The sequence below is a fragment of the Eptesicus fuscus genome, chromosome 23 (genome assembly GCF_027574615.1).
Source record: "Eptesicus fuscus isolate TK198812 chromosome 23, DD_ASM_mEF_20220401, whole genome shotgun sequence".
In the NCBI taxonomy this organism is placed as follows: domain Eukaryota; kingdom Metazoa; phylum Chordata; class Mammalia; order Chiroptera; family Vespertilionidae; genus Eptesicus; species Eptesicus fuscus.
In genome coordinates this window covers 25,145,133-25,162,386 of record NC_072495.1, presented here as the reverse complement: position 1 = coordinate 25,162,386, position 17,254 = coordinate 25,145,133, and the positions used below count along the sequence as shown (strand labels likewise).

At 38.1% G+C, this 17,254-nt stretch overlaps 1 protein-coding gene across 2 annotated transcripts in view; it reads right to left on the bottom strand.

Moving 5' to 3' along the window:
• Positions 1 to 17,254, bottom strand: part of HORMAD2 (HORMA domain containing 2) — a 50,556-nt gene that overhangs the window by 25,937 nt on the left and 7,365 nt on the right. For both annotated transcript variants that reach the window (XM_008142821.3, XM_054712790.1), the window contains exons 4-10: positions 14,028 to 14,091; positions 12,756 to 12,792; positions 10,693 to 10,713; positions 9,929 to 9,955; positions 4,502 to 4,569; positions 1,089 to 1,240; positions 670 to 923 (exon numbers count right to left, since the gene is read on the bottom strand). In XM_008142821.3, coding sequence (XP_008141043.2) covers positions 670 to 923; positions 1,089 to 1,240; positions 4,502 to 4,569; positions 9,929 to 9,955; positions 10,693 to 10,713; positions 12,756 to 12,792; positions 14,028 to 14,091 — 623 coding nt within the window. The remainder of the gene's footprint in view (positions 1 to 669; positions 924 to 1,088; positions 1,241 to 4,501; positions 4,570 to 9,928; positions 9,956 to 10,692; positions 10,714 to 12,755; positions 12,793 to 14,027; positions 14,092 to 17,254) is intronic.

Below are 17,254 nucleotides of genomic sequence, written 5' to 3'. Positions count from 1 at the left end.
CAAAGCCTCTGGACTCTTTTTGAATATGTTTATTACTTATAAATGAAAGATAGAAAATCCAAAATTTTCTAAATTCATGGGTATCTTTTATAAAAGAAGTATATTGGAAAGTCTTTTTCTCCTCCTAGTTGTGGACAATTTTATATAACAAAGTATATTTCCTTTTTGAATACAGTACTTTTTTTTTTTTTTTTTTTTTAAGAATAAACTTGCCCTAGTTGGCTCAGTCGATAGTCAACCTGCGGACTGGGGCAGGGGGTGGGGGGTGAGGGGGTGGGGAGGTTGCGGCGGGGGGCGGGGGGAGGGGACCTCAGGTACAATTCCGGCCAAGGGCACATGCCTGGGTTGCGGGCTCGATCCCCGGTAGGGGGTGTGCAGGAGGCAGCCGATCGATGATTCTCTCTCATCATTGATGTTACTTTCTCTCTCTCTCTCTCTCTCTCTCTCCCCCTTCCTCTTTGAAATCAATAAACATATTTAAGAAAAAAGAATAAACATTCCTTAAGGTTAGGGTCTAATGGAATGTGCCAGGTATAAAAACTGTGACAAAACTACCCGGCTTTTATACCTGGCACACTCCAGCGACCCCGTTACTGGGCTATGACCTGTATAGTAACTGTGTCACTGTGTTTAACTGAAGCATGGAGGCTCCCTAACGCTTTGCCTTACTTGATCGCTGCACCCCTCTTCTTCCTCATCGCAGTCTAGAGCCTGCTGGGCGATCTCGGAAACGCTGTTCTCTTGAAAGAGGTTGTCCTCCAAATCACACACTCTGGTGGCTTCCGTGATGACTTTTAGCTTCATGTTGTGAAAGCCAGTCGAGACTACTCCCACTTGCAGGTTTACGGGCTCCCCCTCGAACAGCAGGACGTGTGAGTTCACCCCATGTTTAAAACCAGGGGGCTGGTAATAATCTGGGGTCACTGTAAAATAAAGAGTGAAAAAAACTGAGTTTCCACAGAACAAATCAGGTTAATCTTTCATGTGTAGCAACAGACATAGTTTTCTGATGCTTGTAAAATCCTTCTCTTCCCATAAAATATTACGTCAGCCCTTCAGACGGGATTTGACCAGAGGTCTCCACCTACCTGCATTGTAGTAGTGGAGTTTCATACTAAGCACAACATCATTAGGAAGGGGTCCAAGGTTCTGCATCAACATATACAATTTACGGAGGAGGAGGATGCTGGCTTTCTTAATATGTCCCCTCTTTGTCCCACTCTCAATGCTCGTATTACTGCTATAACCACATAAAAAAACAGCATACTTTTCAATCATATACAATATCAAAAATGTCTTGACCAAAACTTTTTACTATAAGATCAAATAAAAATAAATTAAACATCAGGACACTCTTGAGACTTCTTTTAGAATGTAAATTAGAGGAGAGGTTGTATTTTTTACAATGTCTATACAAAGGATTCCTTTATAGCAAGTTCCCTTAAGGTATTTTAAATATGACCTGATTTTTTTAAATTTGATTTAAAAATGACCACATGCTATAATAGTGAGAACAATGGATTTGGAATTAGGAGATTTGACATCTCATATTGACTCTGCTGCTATTAGCTGAATGACCTCAGTCAAGTCACATGGACACACTAGGTCAGTTAGCTCATTTAGGAGATAAGCTTACACACATTTCTACACCTTTTCTAGTATAAAATCAGTCATCAACTCTGGGCCTTTCTATCATCTGATTATCTCTCAGAGGTATCCCCTCCTCACTCTTACATGGATTATGATAATGACTATTCTTCCTGCTTTTTTCTTGTCCATACTGAAAAATATTTTCCACACCACCGCTGGAATAATATTGCTAATAGAAAAATCTGCTCAGGTCACTCGCTTGCTTAAAATTCTTCTATTACATCCATCACCTTTCAATCAAAGTGGAGAATGGTGTACACTGCCTTTCATGACCAGCCATGCCCTCACCCCACCTCCCTTTGCAGTCACTGTCCAGTTACTTCTCATCACGTGCATTTACACCTTGCTTTCCTGTGCTTTTCCCGCTCCTCGTCCTGGCTCCCGAGTTCGTTCTTTAATACCTAGCCATGGGTCACCTCGTCAAGAAGTCCTCCCTGACAGTCCCGTACCTCACCCTCGTTGATAGCTGTTTGGACGGCCCCTTCTAGACTATGAGCGTCTACACCTTTCCTGTCCACAGCACTAAGTTTGGCGCCCAGCTACAGTAAGTACACAATAAATGTTTGTTGAATTAAGGAATGAATGAACAAATTGGACAAATTACTTTCCAATTCTAACATCTTTTTCCCAAGAATTTTCATCCCCAATTCATTTCACATTTGAGTAGTTCCCAGGAAGAAGTATGACTATAATATATTTGCATACTGCCTCTCACATAGGAAGCACTCAATACTGAAAAATAATCCTCAGTAATTGAACTACTGGAGGCAGTGTGAATTCCTAAAACAAACATTGTTAAGTAAATACATTTGTTCCTGTTTCAGTTCCGAATAACCTTCAGTTTTGTCTACCAGGATTTAACCAATTTGAAATAGGTAACCAGAGATAGCCATTTAGCTCATGGGATTCTTCAGTATACGTCATATTCACATAAAATCATAATCAAGACTTCCCTGCACTCTTTTAAAAGGGAAATTATCTTTACCATGGAAGAGGTGATAGGTAATTTTATATAGTGATTATTTAAACAAATGTCTACCTTTGGTTTCTAGGAAATCAGTAATATGCATTACCGTCTCTCCTTCTTAGTAGCTAAAAGATTTGACCATTTGTTTTACCATTCACCTCTTGACATACATGCCTTCATAACAAAAGAAATTTCTTGCCCTAGTTGGTTTGGCTCAGTGGATAGAGCGTTGGCCTGCAGACTGAAGGGTTCTGGGTTCAATTTCTGGTCAAGGGCACATACCTCGATTGCAGGCTCCTCCCCAGCCCAGTACCTGGTCCAGAGGCAACTAATCAATGTTTCTCTCATATTGATATTTCTCTCTGCCTCTCCCTCTCTCTTCCACTCTCTCTAAAAAGCAATGGGAAAAATATCCTCTTGTGAGGGAGGGAGGGAGGGAGGGAGGAGAGGAGAGAGAGAGAGAGAGAGAGAGAGAGAGAGAGAGAGAGAGAGAGGGAGGTTTCTCTGGTTGTCAGTAGTTCTTACATTTGAATTTTAGAGGATAAAGGCAACTGTTTTGTATAAGAGAATATGTATGAAAAGTGCTGAACAATCTGCAAAGTGCTATACAAATGTTAGCTAATGATGGTTAATATTTTCATTCTCATTCCTAGAACTTACTTCCTCTTCACATCCTAGTGCCATCTGTAAGTCTTACAAATGAGAAAATAATTAAGGAAGTGAATCTTGGAGAGAAATCCTCAAACTTGCAATAAATGATGAAACAGAGCTAATAGTACAGAAATTGAGAATTAGGCCACATTTCTCTTCAGAGTCATTCCGTTCAGGGAAACTCATCCCCTTGGCACGGAGTCCTCTGACACCCCATGCTTTTCACCATCTTCCACCCCCTCCATTTCCATTCCATCGCATCAGCAAAATTTGGCTTTCTGAACCCAAAAGCTCCTGGTAAGAAAATAAATGTGGCTCTTTAATAAAACATCTCCATCTGCACTAAGGACCTTCAGAAGCAAACGTCCTTGTCTTTGCTATTTAACCTATTAATATATATAAAACTTGAAATTTGAGACTTGCTAGGAAAATACAGTGCTTCCCAGTCTTTTCCATACTAAGACATACATAGGAAGTTATTTTTGTGTGACATACTGAGGTCAGCAGTGACAATGATTGTGTCTATAAGCAAATCGTTCAGCGGTTTCATCGACCCCAGACTCAGAGGGCAGAGAGGACCGATATCTGGGCATAGCAATGGAGACATTTTGGTTTAGTGGAAAGACAGAGCCTTGGGAGCTCTTCAATCAACACCATGTAGACGGCCTCATTCATATAATTCCTACTGCTGTGCTGTCTACCAACCACCATTGCCTTCAGGGACCACTATCGCCGCCACCACCACCACCACCACCACTAGGTACCATTTACTGAGTGTTTATTATGTGCCAGGCCCGGGCACAGCTTGATATATGCATTATAACTAATCATCACAACAACCATATGAAGTAGATACTTATTATCAACTCCACTGTGCATACTATTATTTGGGGAGGTTGAGTAATTTGTCCAAAGTTATATAACCAGGAACAGTCAGAGCTGGGGTTCGAAGCTAGATCCTTCTGCCTTAGGAACTGGAACTCTTAACCACTCAGCGTAACTGCTTTAGACCCTACTAGCACCATGAGAAAAAGAGGAAAGAAGAGAGGAAGCCCCTATTCCCACCGGAAATCGAAACACTTATCCAACCCCTCTTTAGAGCAGTGCTGGTGTTTTTTGTAGGGTTATCGGGAGAGTTAGAAAGGAAGTATGAGGCCCATCTGTGGCCTCAAGTGGCTTATGTTTACCACAATCATATCTATTTCTCGTGTTCATTAAATAATTAGATTCTACCTGTCAAAATCCATAGTGATTCCTTCATTTGTGTATTTGAATTTGAACTGGTATATCTCAGTCACTTTCTAGAAACAGCAAAGGGAATAGAGAAATAAATTACTTTAAAAAAGAAATCCTTTGGTAGTTACAAAATAGTCAAGGGGATGTGAAGTACAATACAGGAAAAGTAGTCAATAATATTCTAATAACTATGTACGGTACCAGGTGGGGACTGGAAATATACTTCAGGGGGAACACTTTGTAAAGTATATGATTGTCTAACCACTATACTATCCACCTCTAACTAATACAAAATAATATCAAATGTAAACTGTAACTGAAAAATAAATTTAAAAACAAATCCAGAATCTTATCTGATAATAGATAAGGAACATTTTCATTTCATATCTACTGCACTTCCTACTTACTTGTTTGTTTCACAGCATTACATTATTCAGGAATAATCTTTGCAGATATAGAAATAAGAATTTTTTTCCTGATTTTTTTTTTTAGAGAGAGTGGAAGTGAGGGGGAGAGACAGAGAGAGAGAAACATTGATGTGAGAGAGACACATCCATTGGTTGCCTCCCACACGTGCCCCGACCAGGGCCAGGGATTGAGCCTGAAACTGAGGTAAGTGGCCTTTAATGGAATTAAACCCAGGACCCTTCAGTTCGCGGGCTGACACTCTATCCACTGAGCCAAACCGGCGAGGGCTATGGTTACCATTTTAAAGCTGGAAAAACTAAGGCACAGAGTCAAGTACGTGACCCAGCATAAATAAATGACAGTGGAATCGGCTGAGAAACCATTTATTCATGTAACAGATATTTACTGACCTTTGTGTCAGGCACTGGAATCACCATGGTGAACATGACAGAAAAGGTCCCTGTTTGAGCTGAGTCTTGGGTGACAAGAGGAGACGATGGGGTGTCCCAGGCAGAGGGAACAGCAATACAAAGGCTCTGAAGTAAGAAAGCAAGCCTCTTCCAGCATCAGAGAGGAGGCCAAGTGGCTGGCAATGAGTGAGCAAGGAGGAGAGTACAGGAGATGAGGTTGTAGAGGAGGTTTGGGGGCCTGTCAGTCACCGTAAGGGGTTTAGATTTTATTATAAGTGAACCCAAGTCCAGTGAAGGGTTGTAAATATGGGAGTGACTTACATTTTTAAATGTCACCTGGCTATTTTAAGAGTGCAGAAGAAAAGAAGTGGAGCCCTGACCGGTTTGGCTCAGTGGATAGAGTGTCGGCCTACGGACTGAAGGACTGAAGGGTCCCAGGTTCGATTCCGGTCAAGGGCATGTACCTTGGTTGCAGGCACATCCCCAGTGGGGGGTGTGCAGGAGGCAGCTGATCAATGTTTCTCTCTCATCGATGTTTCTAACTCTCTCTCCCTCTCCCTTCCTCTCTGTAAAAAAATCAATAAAATGTATTTAAAAAAAAAAAAAAAAGAAAAGAAGTGGAAACCATGAGAGCAATTAAGAGGCTACTGCAGTAATTCAGAGATTAGAATGGCAACAGGAAAACCGGAAAAAACAGAAAAGGAACTAGGATCTATGATTTCAGGTCTTGTTTTTGTTTATCCTGCACTTAAAATGAGGTACTATTGCTATCTCTCCCCTCGTTGTTACAAAAACTAGAAATAAAGAAGGGCAAATTTCCTCATGAGAGATATACTCCAATTAAAATATAATAATTATCTAGTAGTTGAAGCAAACATTTGGCCTAGATATACTATAGTGTGTCCACAGAGCTGGAGAAGGTATTAAAGACAAGAAAAAGATATGAGTTTAAGTCAGAACATAAAATCTACCCTTCATTTATCTATTTGTTCCTTGGCAATGTGGGAATGAGGATGTTAGATTGATCAGAAAAAGTCTCAAAGTTCTTGTTACTTTTATTATAAGACTAGTGCCCCAGTGCATGAATTCGTGCACATTGGAAGGAAATTAATTAGAAGGTGGCCAGTGAGTGGGATTGGGCAAGACAGGCTGGACATGCCCTGGAGCCAACCTCCTGTGGTTCCTCCCGACCGGCTGCACCTGGGGTGGCGCTGCGGCTCGAAGGGTGTCTGCGAAGTGAGGGGGGGGAGTCTCTCTGGTAGGTGGGGTCCCTCAGCCTGGCATGTTAGGATCAGGCCAAAACCGGCTCTCTGACATCCCCCAAGGAGTTCCAGATTGCGAGAGGGCAGTTCTCAGGTGACACACCCCAGAATCGGGCTCCCACCTCTCTGGTTCCGGGGTGCGTCACCCAAGAACCGCCACTGCCAAGTCACTGCAGCTTGGCAGCTTCTGCATTGAGTGTCTGCCCCCTGGTGATCAGTGCACGTCATAGCTATCGGCCGGACAGTCAAATGGTCTGACAGCTGCTTAGCCTTTTATATATATAGATTTGCTATCCCATTAATCACAAGTGATCAGGTCCTAGAAAAATTCGCTCATCTGCTTAAACTCAAAGAATATTGATTTTTAATGCAGTTAATTTTAAAAGAGAAAAAATATTTTTCTAGCTAGACTTGAAAAATCCAACCAAGTTCAGAAGGCTGCTTTGTGAGTTCAGTCAGACCTGTGTATCTACGGGTTCCACATCTGCAGATTCAACAAAGCAAGGATCAAGAATATTTGGGCCCTGGCTAGTGGTTAGAGCATCAGCCCAAGCACTAAAGGGTCATGGGTTTGATTCCAATCAAGGGAACGTACCTCAGTTGCAGGTTCAATCCCTGGCCTGAAGGCCACCAATCAATGTGTCTCTCTCACATCGATGTTCCTCTCTCTCTCTCCTACTCCTTCTATCCCTCCCTAAATGGGAAAAATATCCTCATATTAAGATTTTTTTTAAAAGTTAAAAAATATTTTGAAAAAATATGCTACGTGGCTGCTGACGTGCACTATGCAGTCAGGCCTATGAGGGTTGCATCTGTACTGAACATGTACAGACTTTTTTTCTTGTCATTATTCCCTAAACAATACAGTATAACAATTATTTACAGAGCACTTCATTGTATTAGGCACTACAAGCAATCTACAGATGACTTAAAGTATTCGGGAGGATGTGCGTAGGTTATATGCAAATACCACAACACTTTATATAACAACTTGAGCATCTGCAGGTTTTGGCATCCCCAGGGGTCCTGGGACCCATCGCCTGAGATGACTGAGGGAGCACGGAACAATAGGAGAGGTATGTGAAACTGGAGTGCCCACAGCAACAGCTTCACTTCAGACAGGCCAGCTGCATGGCGGCCTCCCTTCGCTGACGCTGAGTGTAATTGCCTGTCACGCAAACAGTGCCTATTCTTCCTGCCTGCCCATGTTTCTCAGCCAACTCCAGTTGCGATGCTCTGAGCTATCTTTCATGTTTTAAATTGTACCAAGAATAGATCCTTTATGACCTTTCCATAAACAGATTGTTTAGCAAAACTGAGAATATACAACTTTTACTCAGTGGTGCTATCTGTTGTCTGAGATCATTTGAGAATGAAAACATTTGATATTTGATTTGTATCCCCACAATATTCATATAGTAATTCTTTAAGGGCCTATCATGCATTGAGCTGTATAAACCTTTCCTTAATGTATTTACATTTTGGCTTACACTTCTTATTAATACCCTCCACACATTTTGTAGTGTGTGTCTGCAGAAAAGCGACACTACCCCTCTTTACTACTTTACTTCTTTTTTCTACTTTAATTTTGTCAGTTCATCTCAAACTACAAAATTAAATTTTGTAGTTCATCTCAAATTAATTTTGTAGTTCATCTCAAATTTTAATTCAGTTCATCTCAAAACGTCAAGTGCACAAGCACCACAACTTTGTGCATTGCTCAAACTCTCGTTGGCCTCTGGACTGGGTAAACATCCTTTACTTAAGACAGTGGTTCTCAATTGTGTACGTGACAGACTCTTCACGGGTGTGCTGCAAATTTTGACCCGTGTCAAATGTATTTTCACTTCAGGTAGATATTAATATTGTTGTTGTCTGTGCAGCTTTGCTTAGCAGAGGATACAGTTCTATGGATATGAGTCAGGAAACATGGCACGAAATCAGATAAATGCCAATAATGAAGAGTCTGGAAGCACTCAAAATATTTTTTCAGGCTCATAAATGATAGCTCAGAACTTATCATATAATAAGCCTTTGTTTCCTAATTCCCTGTTATATTTATTGCGTGTAGCAAAGCTCATTTAATAGCTCTCTTTTCACTCTGTAAGATTTTTCTGTAGTTAAGCCCAATTTGCTTAGCATTTCACTCCCTCAAAACCACGGATTTCAGAGTTGAAGTTGTGTATGCATAAGAAAACATAATAATTTACCGCACTAAGGAAGTGACCAATTTATTAACAATTTATCAGGAGGGTGTAGTTTGGGAAACTTCCCATTAAAGCTAGGGGGAGCGGGGGAGGGGGGGAGCATTTTGAAGTGACACAAGAGACAAAGACCCAGAGGTACTTCGGCATTAAAGAACTGTTACCCGCCTGTATGTACCAGTTTTTCTCCACCTTGTTCAAACACATATTTATGATCTTGCCAAGAAAGGATTTTAAAGACTAAAAATGCTTAATTTAGTCTTGAATGCCACTAGTAATTAGGCTAAACCCATTGGCTTAGAGAAGGAAAATGGAAAGCTAAGAAAAAGGTAAAGGAACCAGAAAGAACGATAGGAAGAAAGTAAAGAGAGTAGGAAGAATGAGAGGCTTCTCCCTCCGTTTCTATGCCACCGCCACAGTTTCCATTCAAAGCAGCACATGTAACTATTACGTGCCCAAGACTATGATATTCCCTTTGGGAGACAGAAAACAAGACAAGTCTCTTGTTCTCAAGAATTCACAATCTGGTTGGGAAGATAGAGTAATCTACATGAATCAATTGAGAGTGTTAAATTGTGGGTTACTGATGAAAAAGGAATTTAGAGAAGGAAGAAATGAGTGTGAACAGAACAGGTAAAGAGGCTTTCATGAAATATTTGGATGTAAGTTGGCCTTGAGGATGAGTAGAACTCAATCAGCAGAGGGAAGAAATTTAGAGAAAGAAATAAAGAGGTAAAGCTCTGAAAATCTAGGAAAAGGTCAAAAAGGGGAGAATTTAGTCGGGGGAAAAGTTTAGAATTATGCCATACCTTCCAAAAGGCCACAAACAGAAAGGATTCAGAATCAGTTAAAATAAGTAATAAAATACGGTGTTTATACAAGCAGAGATTCTTAATGTTAACATATTAGAGAATAGGCTCAGTTCTACTCGATGCTTATTTTTCAATGCCCCTAAGTAGTTTTTAAAATCTCATAATAAAGAATTGGTGAAATTTATGATAAAACACACTGAAAGATCTCACTACGAGTTACTTTGCTCATATGGTAGGTAGTCTGGTAACATAATCTATGGCCCTCAATTAAGGTAAACATTTTTAAATATAATGTACATATACTACCCATCTCTATGTGTGTTCTTACCTCAGGTTCCTTGGGATTTGGGTAAAGCTGTTTAAGGAAAAATAAACAGCACTTAATTTCTGAAAGACACTAGATTACTCCTCACAGAATACATGTTCTAAATGAAGAGTTCAATTTGTGCTATATTGAGTACAGAAATAGATAGATAGATAGATAGATAGATAGATAGATAGGCAGATAGATAAACAGATAATCTTAAGATACATAGTTCAAGCTAGAGATAGAATAAGCTTATTTTGTAAACATAGCCTTTAGAGTATTCTGTAAACACTAACTATAAGAAAATTGATAACCAGGTATTTATGATTACTGGTTATGATTTGTGACTGAGCTACAAATAAATTCTAAATAATTTTTATGGTTTACAATTTTTAAATAAATAATATATCTAAGACTCTCAATGGTATCTCCTCATTTTCTTTCTATCTTAATAACATTCACCATGCTATACCCAGAAATAGATAAAACTTCAGAAAACTCTACAAAACTTCAATCTGTAAACTCAAAAAATAAAATTCTGGTAGCCAATAGATGAAGCAGTTGGTATATCCTATATTTTCCCATGTATTACAATATGCCAACAAAATAGTTTGTGATATTTTATTAAAACTCATGTTTTTAAAAATTTTATTTTTAAAAAATTCCAAAATGTCATAGGACAGATAGAGAAATTCAAGAAGGCAGAGGAAAGTACTGTTTTAATGTTTCACTTGCCAAAGGCAATGAAGTAGAGACAGAGGCTTGGTCTTCAAATGTATACTTACTGTAAGTATTGCCATGTGTAGCTTCAAGAAAAAAAATATTGTTATTACATTTGATATACTTGCACCTATGTTGTTATTATTTTCATTAAAGGCTAATTAAAATATTATTTCAGAGAGGTCCAAAGTTTTGAGTTGAAAAAATATTATTCAGAACAAAAGGGATCCTAATTATTCATTCACTCAGTGAGTGCCTATTACATACCCAGGGTTATGCTGGGAAGAGGAGGGATTTAAAGAAAAAAAAAAAGGAAAGAAAAAGAAAATAATTATCCTTATTCTCTATAAGTTATATTATAATTTGTGAGGTAAAATATATAAAAATAATTTATTATTACTAGAAATTAAATATGCCACAAGTATGTCAATAAAATGTGCCTTTTGAAACAAATCAACTAAACTAAAAAGTTTTAAGCCTGACATAAATCTATAAAACCTTTGCTCTCCCTATATCTATACATTACTATAAGCAGATTATTTCTGCTTGAATATATAGATATACAGATAGAGATATAATGAAGCCTATCATTCAAATTTTAAAACTAGAATACAAATGACAAAATTTCAGGGCCACAATTTCATAGCAAATTATTCACCTATTTCACCCAAAGGACTAAAACTTTAGTGACACTGTGTGGCTATTTTGGTTACTGCATACAACTGATTTTAAGATTACATAGTGCAACTCTACTGTATATTAATTATTTAATTAAAAGTTTATTCATTCAAAAATAGACATGGCCCCAGCCCTGGCCAGTGGCTCAGGTGGTTGGAGCATTGTCCCATACACCAAAAGGTTGTGGGTTCAATTCCAGTCAGGGTACATACCTAGGTTGCAGGTTTGATCCCAGGTCCGGGCCCTTATGGGAGGCAACTGATCAATGTTTCTCTTTCACATCAATGTTTCTCTCTCTCTCTCTTTCCCTTCCTCTCTCTCCAAAAATCAATTTAAAAAACAGACACCATATCCTTGGTGAAGATTAAAAAAAAAAAAATAGACATGGCCCCGATCATGGAATTTGCAGACCAGCAAGGAAGAAAATATTAAACAAAAAGTATCACACAGATAGGTGTCAATTTTATTATTTGCTATGAAGAAACAGAACAAGGTGTTTCAGAACAATGGAGGCTGGGGGGAGAGGGGTGTCAGAGAAGGCCTCCCTGAGGAAGTAAATATTTAGGCTGAGACCTGAAGGATCCTGGAGTAGCCAGCTAAAGGATGTTGGGTAGGAAAGAGTTTTCCAGGCAAAGGGGAGCAATATGTCGAAAGGCAAAAGGCACCTGGTATATTCTAGATTCGTTATGTGTCTGGGACAGAGTGAGCAATGGTGAGAGGGATGCCTTGGAAAAGCAGATGGAGATTAGTTCACACAGGCCTTGCAGATCACTTCAAGGTTTCTTAAAGAAATAGAAACTGAGAGGGAGTAAAAAGAATACAGATGGAGAGAAGGGGAGGAAGCAGTAATAGGAATTTCATTTTACATATCTTGTCTCTTCAGCTAGGAGCAGAGTCTCTAATTATTACACCCTTTGTAGCTGTCTTGGGCAGCAAGAAAGATCTGATGCACTTAAAATTTAAGCTGCATTTCTGAAAAATTTGAGCTACAGTACTAGTTCTTTTGAGGGAACAGATTATATATATATATGCATATATACACCAAACATAGTTACCAAAATAACCAACATAGAATAAAAACGAATTATTCAAGTCCATTTTTCCCTTTCATATCTGCAAACTGAATCGCCACTATTTTGAACATGCTCAATGTGCTAAAGGCCAGATTCTTGTCTCCCCTCTCCCACATCCTGTGGATCTCTTCCAGTGACTTCAGAGGAAATTCTGTGGTCAAAAGATATGAGTATGTAAAAGAGAAAAAGGAGGGTTTCATTTCTAATTGATGTAAATGAGACATCAATGGGACAACAAAAACTTAAAATAAAAAGAAACTGGTTCATGAATACAAATGTAGGCACTGGTACAACATTAAAACACAACAAAATATAGGCTAATCTTTTTTTTAAGGAATAAAAGATGAGTCTTTGAGTAAATGTTAAAACATTCTTACGTATCCCCTTTCCAAAGCGTCAAAACAACCTTGAATCCTGTCAAGAAATAAATGTTTGATGTCAATTTGGACATGCAAAGCCAAAAAAATTCCAAGTACAGAACGGATTTATATTTTTTGCTTTGAAGTACATTAAATTGATAATCATTTATTTACCTTTCCCATTTAATAAATTTTTGAAACTCCCAATACCTTTTAATATGTTAATAGAACTTTATAAATAATAGATAAGCAATTTTAGGGTACAGAATTACATCTTATTTTTCATGTTGGTTTCCATACTGTTTAGGACACTGGCATGCTTATCATGAGTAATCAAATATTGATTGATATTTTTCTTTCTTTATACAAGTCTATTTACTTCAAAAATAACACTAAGTCAGTATCTTAAAATTACATGGAATAATTATTACAAATTTGTAGAAAATTATTTTTAAAAGGCAGAAAGAAAATGTTTTAAAGAAATGTAACCACCACCACAACAAAGAGACATTTAGTTTCACTTAATGCAGCATAAACATAGATTGAGACACACACTATGAACAGTTACACGCCAGGGCTTCAAGTCAGACTACCCTGAATGTTAACCCCCCTGTCTACCATCTGCTACCTATGTGATGTTCAGCAATTTAACCTCATGAAGTCTGTTTCCACATCTGTAATATGAAAATTATAACATATCTCATCAGAGTTAAGATGCACATTCTTTCATATTTTATCATCTCGAATATCAGGATGCATCTTATAACTGGTGGTGTGTCTTGGTTTCGTTAGCAACATTTTTTTTTCTTTCTTACTGGTACATAAATTGTATAATTTATAAACTACAGCTATTTGCTATTCAACTAAGTAATATGTACTTCATAAAGTTGTTTTGAGATATAAATAAAATCATGATGTAAAATCTTATGCCCTAGAACTTGGCCCACTGAAGACTCTCAGTAACTAATACCCATGAATGTTGTACAGTATGGTTTCTGTAAGTGCTGGCATTTTCCTGTCTTTTTTGTCATAATTTTTGTTTGCCAAAACTAGAAGTTAATTTATTTGCAAAATCATTGCCTACCCAATTGTTCATCAAATTTCCTCTAATATCTCTGGCAGCAAGATATTAACCCTAAGGGTTTAAATCTAAAATGTGAAATGTGGTCAAAATAAAGTTTGTGAACGTCTTAAAAAAAGAAAGAAATGATGTTACCAAATAAAGTCTTATGGGTAGTTTCAGCCATGATAAAAATAATATTCAACTTCTGCAAAATTTCAATTACTTACCATTTAATAATAAGCTCTGATGCAGGAGAGCTTTTATCTTCTCGGAGGATTTTTAAATTGAGGTCTACAAAAATAGAAACACAGTCTATTTTCATCTACTAAATGACTGCTGTACTAAAATTGTCCATTCTAAATAAAGGTATTTCCTTTATTTTATTTATAAAACTAAGTTTTATAGCTTATAAAAATATTTGGAATCTCTACTAGTAAATATCTAAAAATAAATCCTATGTTGATAATTAGCTTAGTTCTGATTTTTATTCCAGTTTAGTAGTCTACCCTTACACAATATAGTGAAGGGGAGCCGAATATTACATCCCAAATGTGCCACTTTAGCAAGTGGATTATTTGAAGCTAATGGCAATCAAGACCCAGCTGACTCGCCTGGTCGGTGTGGCTTAGTGGTTGAGCATCAACCTATGAACCAGGAGGTCACGGTTCGATTCCTGGTCAGGGCACGTGCCCAGGTTACGGGCTCAGTCCCCAATAGGGGGTGTGCAATCAATGATTCTCTCTCATTACTGATGTTTCTATCTTTCCCTCTCCCTTCCTCTCTGAAATCAATTTAAAAAAAAAGACACACCAGGCCGAAACCGGTTTGGCTCAGTGTATAGAGCATCGGCCTGCGGACTCAAGGGTCCCGGGTTCGATTCCGGCAGGGGCATGTACCTTGGTTGCGGGCACATCCCCAGTAGGGGGTGTGCAAGAGGCAGCTGATCGATGTTTCTCTCTCATCAATGTTTCTAACTCTCTATCCCTCTCTCTTCCTCTCTGTGGAAAATCAATAAAATATATTTTAAAAAAATAAAAAATAAAAAAAGACACACCAGTATTTAAAAAAATAGAAGACCCAGCTGACTCAAGGTAAACTTTTACCTTTCCATTAACTGATTAAAAGAATTTAGATAGGGGACCTGGCCCAGAAAGAGAGCTATTACCAGAGATAACTTTTTATCTGATAGACTTACTAATCTGCATTAACAGGGATAACATCTGATTACCAAACACCTGCTCCTCTTATCTTCCTGTGAATTGCCCTCCTTCTCTTTGAAACTCCCTGGCCCTTATCCCATTGCTTAGCTCAGAATGGCATATACATCTTAATTGCCTGACTGCCTTTGCTCTCATATTTGTATGGGCTCCTGTATATACAAAATTAAATTCATTTTTCTTGTGTTAATCTTATGTCAAATTAATTACTAGACAATTCAAGGAATCTAGAAGTATAGAGGAAAAATTGTTCATTCCCAGCAGTAGCACAAATGAATTGGTTGCAAAATCAATTTGTGTCACTTCTTTGCTTCTGTTGAATTCTAAATAATCATAGGTAGTATTGAGACCATCTCCAGTAACCAATTTAAAACATACACTTCAATCTCAAGTCACTTCTTTTTTCTTTTCTTTTTTAAATTTATTTTGTGTTTATTTTTTCTCCTTTTTGGGGGTTTGTACTTTTTTATGATGACATAGAAAGGATAGAAAATTGTATTAAAAATTTGTAGTTCAGATCAGTCCAAAATCAATCACTGATTCATGTATGACTTTGAATAAGTCACTTCACCTTTTCATATTGTTTTCTTTTTTTAAAATATTTTTATTGATTTCAGAGAGGAAGGAAGAGGGAGAAAGAGATAGAAACATCCATGATGAGAGAGAATTATGGATCGGCTGCCTCCTGCAAGACCCCCACTGGGGATGGAGCCCACAACTCGGGCATGTGCCCTTGACCGGAATCGAACCTGGGACCTTTCAGTTTGCAGGCCGCTGCTCTATCCACTGAGCCAAATCAGCTAGGAAAATATTGTTTTCTTATTCTAAAAATTATGTCAGTTCTATCTCTACTGAGGAATATTAAAATTATTCCATGTTGTTAAAACATTTAAAGATTACAAAGAAAGAGAGTGACATAGGAGTATTGAGCATTTTTATGATATATGCTACTTTAAGTACAAACTTTGAGAGAGAGACATATAACTTCCACAAAAACTGTCACAAAAAATAAAGCTATAGGAATGGTATTACCCACTCCCCACCCCACCCCCATGCCTATGGGCAATAATTAGTGCACAAGTGTTTAATTATATTAAAGAAAAAACACACACACAGGCCCAAAATGAAGTTTAATTGTGCTAAAAGCCCATGATACCAAACCTAGATTTAATACAAGCTCTAACTGCAGTTTCAATCTCTCCCAGAAATGTAATCTTACTCAACCAGTATGGAATTTTCTGGTCAAGCACCAATAAGGTAAATCTGTCCCTATGGGCCCTCTCCCTCCTTTACAGAAAGAAGAGCCAATCTGTATGATAAAACCCTTCCTGTTATCTTCTCCTGAAGAAAAGAGTCGTGGCCCACAAAGAATCCATTCTTTTGTTTGTTAATAGCTTCCTTGCGCTGCCCTTCTTCCTACTAAAAGCTTTCCTTTTGTACAGCCCCTCAGAGTACCCTTCTGGTTGCTGGACGGGATGCTGCACAATTTATAAATTGCTAAATAAAGCCAATTAGATCTTCAAATTTACTTGGGTGAATTTTGCTTTTTAACCATTAACTACCCAAAGCATGTCTTTTCCCAATTCCATGTTCCAAACAAAAGGAGAAACTATAACGGTGCTACTTATAAACATATTCATTATTACAGATTTATATCCAATAAACCAAAAAAGGACCTGATACAAATGAGGCTATCATAATAATTACAAATATTTTGCTTTTGTGTTTATAGCATACATATTTCACTGAAGCTCGTGTAGAGAGTCAAATCTATAATAATAAAAGCATAATATGCTAATTAGACCAGACAACCAAACGACCTTCCAGACGAAGCCGGAGCTGCGAGGGCCGAGCCCCTTGCATGAATTTCGTGCATCGGGCCTCTAGTGTTTAAGAAAATTACATTGAAATGAGGCTAAGGTTATAATTAAGTACAGATATGAGAAATTGAAAGTAAAGTCAGATTTTAAAAAATATGTTACAAGGACACTTGTAGCTCTATATTTATTTATTTACTTTTTTATTTTTTATTTTGACAGTATGTTTATTAAAGCTGGGGATAGTCTAACAAGGAACGACTCAGGATAGAAGAAGCAACAGGAGAGAGCCTAGGTGGGGTGGCTCTGGCTCTCTGGGAATGTTATAGAAATGAGCTGCTGTGAGCTCACTGGAAAGTCAGAGAAAAGGGGCCTTGGAGACAGGTTCAGGGGGTAAGCCTGGGATGAGCTGCCACTGCC